Source organism: Suncus etruscus, chromosome 11, assembly GCF_024139225.1.
Source record: "Suncus etruscus isolate mSunEtr1 chromosome 11, mSunEtr1.pri.cur, whole genome shotgun sequence".
Taxonomy (NCBI): domain Eukaryota; kingdom Metazoa; phylum Chordata; class Mammalia; order Eulipotyphla; family Soricidae; genus Suncus; species Suncus etruscus.
In genome coordinates, this window is record NC_064858.1 from 39091468 (window position 1) to 39097584 (window position 6117).

The window sequence follows — 6117 nt, forward strand, 5'->3', positions numbered from 1 at the left end:
AGCTTAGAGCCAGGAGTAACCCCTGAGCACTACCGGGTGTGACCCAAAACCAAAAATAAACAAACAAACAAAAATTCCATGGGTAACAATGTTAGGGGAAGCTTAATAAGTATTTGCAGGATCATTGTGAATCTTAAAGACAGAAACTTACTTTACTTCACATTGTAAGCCCTAATTCTTTTTTTCTTTGACATTTCAGTTACAAAGGTAGTCACCCTGTCTCTAATATGGTGATTGCTGATATAAAAATGGTGTCTGGTTTTAGCCCCATGAAACCAACAGTAAAAATGGTAGTTATATTTTATGTCTAGTAGTTCTTACTAAAAAGTATGCTTTTTACCTTTATGCTGAAACCATATTAATAATACCTTCTATTAAATATACTTTTCCTAAGACCAGAAAACTTAATTTCTGGATTTAAATTCACTTTCTCTTAGTTAAATAACATGCATGATACCAGAGAAATAGTGTAGTATGAACCTTAGGCTACTTACAACCTAGCTATGGATGTTTGTTTGTTTGTTTGTTTGTTTTGGTTTTTGGGCCACACCCGGCAGTGCTCAGGGGTTACTCCTGGCTGTCTGCTCAGATATAGCTCCAGGCAGACACGGGGGACCATATGGGATACCGGGATTCAAACCAACCACCTTAGGTCCTAGATTGGCTGCTTGCAAGGCAGACACTGCTGTGCTATCTCTCTGGGCCCTAGCTATGGATTTTTAATTCTTGGCTGTGAAATAGTAAATAACATCCAAAGAAAGACCATGATTAAATATCCATAAATAATTTCTATGCATAAAAATGACAATGACAAAATCAGTGTTGCTAAACTCATTAAAAGTGTCAGAGGGTCCTAAAATGTTACTAGAATATAAAAGCAACACTCTTACTTGAAAACACTTGGTTTCCTATGACAGAAAATCAGTTTATTTTTTTCAGTCAAGAAATGACAATGTTGATCCTTATACACATCTTTTTAAATAGCTAATGTACCTGACTGTTTGATTGTGATGATTTATATGAACAGCCTTCCTATTATTTGTAGGAAAAAATGTGTTTTATTTGGTATGCTGTAGGTTTAATGGTCTGAAGTTGTTTATATTTAATCTTTGTTTCCTAACTTTGTGAGTTTTCTAATTTTTTTCAGCTTGAAACATCTAGTAAGATGAGCAGGACAGAGGTGAACTCCAATCATGTCCTCATTTATGTGGATCAGGTAAGCTCTGTAACTATTTGGCTGAAACTACATACACTGGTGATCTAAGTCAGTATCTGCACTAAAAAATAAGCAATGTGAGGAACGCAATGGCTAGTAGTACATCTCTGAGGATTCCTCTTTTCAGAAATATGCTGTTAAATACATGGATTGTTCTGCCTTCTTTTTAACTATATTAAATTTGAAATATGATTATTTCAATAAAATTTCAATGTCATGGTGTTAAGAAAGGACAGAACTAAATATACAAGCCATAGTCAACAATAATAAAAATTATGAGGTCCCAAACTTTAACAACCAAACTTTAAAATGGGCCATTTATGCTGGCAGGCTAGGGCAGGGGATATGGCATGGAATGCATTCTGGGAACATTAGTGGTGGGAGGTTGACACTGGTGGCGGAATTGGGCCTAAAACATTGTATATCTAAAACCCAATTATGAACAACTTTTTAAATCACAAAGGTTTAAATTAAAAAATCAAAAAAAATTTCAAGGCAAAATGTTAGTAAAGCAAATTTATATTTGTGTCTATTTTTTGTTTAAAAGCCCCTCAAAAATAAATATATGAGTGAATTATCAATACTATTGACATTCAAATATATTACTACATAGAGAATAAGAAAAATATAAATTATATTACTATCTTCAAATATAATTATAAAACAAAAGGTGTGTTTTATACAATCATATAGAAATAATTTTTTGATGTTCCAATAGTACAAGTTTTGGCATCTTAGGAAACATTCACAAAGGCACAGAACTAACCTATACAGAAGACTATAGAGAATATAGTTACAGTTCTTTAAGAGAATATCTAGGAAATTTTCTTCACTGTATATCATTCTTCACATTGCATTATAAAATCTAGCTTGATATTTTCAAATGCTTGCTCACCTAAAAGACAGGTGTATAAGAGTCAGAAGACAATAAACAGTAAGCTTTACTTGCAGAAAGAAGAGTCTTTCTAGTGTCTAATTATTCCTCTTTTCCTCGTAGGTGACAAATCAGACTCTAAACTTTTCCTTTATGGTTCAACAAGACATCCCAGTACAAGACCGAAAGCCAGCAGTTGTTAAAGTCTATGATTACTATGAAACAGGTAAGTGAGAGAGGACTAAGATGAATCATTCTAACCAAGAGTTAAAAAAATAGATCTTGTAACAATAGATCCCAGTTTAAGGTTAATTCAACTAATATCATATATATCGATTTCTTCCTTGTGGGATATAAAATATAAGACTACCTAGAGCATAAATAGGCAAGTTAATATTTGCTTAATCAGAACATAAGGGTAACATATGATCACTGATCTCAAATAACTCAGACACAAAGTATATAAAACACATGAGAAGACAGCAAGAAAAAATAATAATAAATAAGGATAAGTGGAAGTAGTGAATAAAAAATTGGGAAATGATGCAGTACTATTCTGTATATAAAGCATTAATATTTTACTATTGTAAATCATGATGCCTAAAATATAACATTTATAAATTAAATAAGGAGTTGGGAGTTGAAAGTCTAAGTTGAAAGACTTAGAAAGAGAAATAGAGGGAGTACAACCTGAGTTGGGAGTTGAAAGTCTAAGTTGAAAGACTTAGAAAGAGAAATAGAGGGAGTACAACCTGAGTTAGATCATAAAGGGCAAGTATTATTTTTAGATAAGTTGAAATAGGAGCTGTTTCAGGTTGAAAAATCTTTCAGGGGCCAGGAATACAGTATAGAGAATAAGGCACTTGTCTTGCATGCAGCCAACCTGGGTTCAATCCCTGGCATCCCATATCCCTGAGCACTACCAGAAGTTTTTCCTGAGTGCAGAGCCAGGAGTAATCCCTGAGCATTACCATGGGTGACCCCCAAAAGGAACAAAACAAAAATCTTTCTAAGGAACTGTAAGGTTGAACAAAGTAAAGGGAAGCAGTTTATGGACTAGTGACAATAGATAATTTCCTAATAATGCAAAATGTGAGCAGTTTTTATCTAAGTAGGCTTCAAAATTCCCCTACCTGGCCTCTGAGGAAAAATAATGTTTTGGTTTTCTAATTATCCTTTTTAACTCTTGTTTATTTACACTGAGACCTGACATTCCTGATGTGATTTACATTTCTCCAAAAGTCAAATTGCATCTGGATTTATTGATCTTTCATTGTTTTCCCTTCACCCAATGATTCAGATAAGTTTGCTGTTGCTGAATACACTACCCCTTGCAGTGCAGGTAAGAGTGGACATGCTAGGATCAACATCATACCCATTCACTACTCTCTAAAATCTCTTCTAAGTTAGACACATCCTGCAAGGTTTTTTTGTAAAGCAATTTTATGTAGCACTTTCTCAAACAAAGAGAAAAGTCTGGAGAAGAGCACTTAACTCTGTAGATAGATTCTCTAAGGTGAGATATACGCTTCATTATCAGAAAAAATACAAGCTTTTCTTGTGAAGATACCCATCACAAATAAATAGCTCTTTGGGTTTCCATTAGTCAGAACTAATAAATTACAATTCTATAGCCAAAGTGAGTCTAATACAGATAGGTATTAGGTATTGAGTTTTAATGGAAGAAAATAACCCTCATTCTACAACTTTTATTGTGTTTTTTTTTCCAATAAATTAAGGAGTTTGACATAAATAATAAGACTTTAAAAAAACTGAAATATTTGCCTATTAATGACTACTAACAGAAAATTATTTTCTGACTCTGACTTTGGCCCACACAATTGTCTAGACTCAATTAGTATTCCGGAGGAAAGCCAACAACCTTCTTGCTTTTTCATCTTCTCCACAGATGCAGAATATGGGAATGCTTGAGGACAATTTGAATGTTGCATATTTTTTTTTCTGAATTTGCTGTGCTATATTTCCACTTGGAATTCATGGGGTTGTTTGTTTATAAAAACAAATTAAAAAGTACTTTTGAATAAATGTATTTTCTGATCATTTGTTCTATCATCACTTATTAAACATTGATTATAATAGTCACTTAAAAAACTTGAACAGTAACTTCTACTTCAATTTTCTTACAAGATCTAAGAATGATAGCTCTTATCTCAAAGTATTGTTGTAAGAACAGTGTTATAGAAGAAAGAAAAAAAAACTTGATTAAATACTAAGTCTCATGGCACTCATTTGAGGTAGCATAACTTCTATTGACTTTCTATTGTTATTGTAAGTTCGATGACCCAGTTTGATTTCAGCAGTCAAGATAGGGACAGCTTCCTAATGTGACACATATTACAGTTTACTTGGTATTTGTGTTACATATTTCTGTATTTAATCCATCTATAAATAAATATTTTATAATTTTATCCTTTGGTGGCTGTTTGTTTACAATGTCTCTTAAGAAGATTTATGTGTTTCAAGTGCTGCCAACAGTTTTCCATAGAGATTGTACCAAGTTGGTCAGTCTCCAGTGGTTATAACAATTTATGCTTTCCCAAATCTTAGTCAATACTTAATATAATGTTGTACATTAAAATTTAGCCATTCTTAATGAGCCTAGTGGCATTTCATTAAAAATTACATTTCGGGGCCGAGAGATAGCATGGAGATAAGGCAGTTTGCCTTGCGTGCAGAAGGTCAGTGGTTCGAATCCTAGCATCCCATGTGGTGCCCTGAGCCTGCCAAGAGCGATTTCTGAGTCAGAAGTAACCCTTGAGCACTGCCGGGTGTGACCCAAAAAAACAAAAATAAAATTATATTTTACAGTAAATTAAATATGGAGCAATTTCTTATAAATTTAATATAGCCTTTAACATTTTTGTTATGAAGAGTCTGCTAACATTGTATGCGTTCATTTATATTATCTACTATGCTGAATTTATAATTTTGTAGGTTTTTTTTTATAAACTTTTATTGCAACCAAAGTGCATTACAAAACTTTCACAGAATTATTTATGATACATAGTGACAATGAATGAGGGCTTTCCCACTACCAGTGTTGTCCTCCCTCCACCCCCGTTCCCAGCATGCATACCCTATCTCCCTCCTTTCCCCCCCAGAATACTAGTGTAAGTGGTCTCCATTTTACGGCTTGTTGTAGAGTGTCTATTCTGTTGTCGTTTGAGATAAAAAGGATAAGAAAAAAAGGAAAAAAAATTGGTAGCAATTACCAAAAAAAGAAAGAGAAAAAAAATGCACCCGGCTAATAAGAAAAAAAAAAATCACCAAATAATAACCACAGGAGTGAAAAAGAAAGAGAAAAGTAGAAGAAAAAAGAGAAGAAAAATAAAGTCAAAAGCTAAAAAATCAAAACAAAACAAGAAAAAGAAGGGGTGCTGGAGTGGCAGGATTTGGCATTCCCTCCTTTTTTTTTTTTTTTTTTTTTTCTGCATAGGCACAGTAAGCATTTGGGGAGAATGGAAATTCCCATGGCCTAAGAGAGGGGGTAGAAGAGACACAGGAGTGGAGGAGACGCAATACATGATAGGGGCTATATACAATATATAGATGAACTGTTTATAGTTTAGGCTTGGATTGAGTATAGAAAGTCATGTCCACATAAAGATTAGACATTAAAGGTCTATTTGAGTGTTGTCATCCAAATCTTGGGCATTCTGTTTCCATTCCTAGGAACAGTCAAGGATAAGGAACGTTTCTGGATAATAATTAAGAAGTATATTTGTCACGTGCACCCTCGCAGTATTGAAAATGAGTATTAGTAAGAAAAGGACATTGTTAGAGAGTAGATACTCTGTTGGATGGTGTGGTAGTGAAATGCCAATAACTGTTCATGTAACCACAGTGCCTAAAATCAAATTTAAAAAGTTAAATTAAATAGTTGTTGGTACTGAACTTCAGAAAGGTTCAAGACAAAAGGCTGGGGTGGAGTTATGGGAGGAAACTTGAGAATATGAGTGAAGGGAAATTGACACTGGTTGTGGGATTGGTGTTGGATGTTTAAGAT

The 6117-nt window shown here is 33.8% G+C and overlaps 1 protein-coding gene across 1 annotated transcript in view; it reads left to right on the forward strand.

Annotated features, from left to right (window-relative positions):
* LOC126022061 (pregnancy zone protein-like) overlaps positions 1-5872 on the forward strand; it is a 33949-nt gene extending 28077 nt beyond the window's left edge. The window contains 4 exon segments of the mRNA XM_049782927.1: positions 200-290; positions 1148-1255; positions 2214-2316; positions 5784-5872. Coding sequence (XP_049638884.1) covers positions 200-290; positions 1148-1255; positions 2214-2316; positions 5784-5872 — 391 coding nt within the window.
* Positions 5873-6117: the final 245 nt, after the last annotated feature.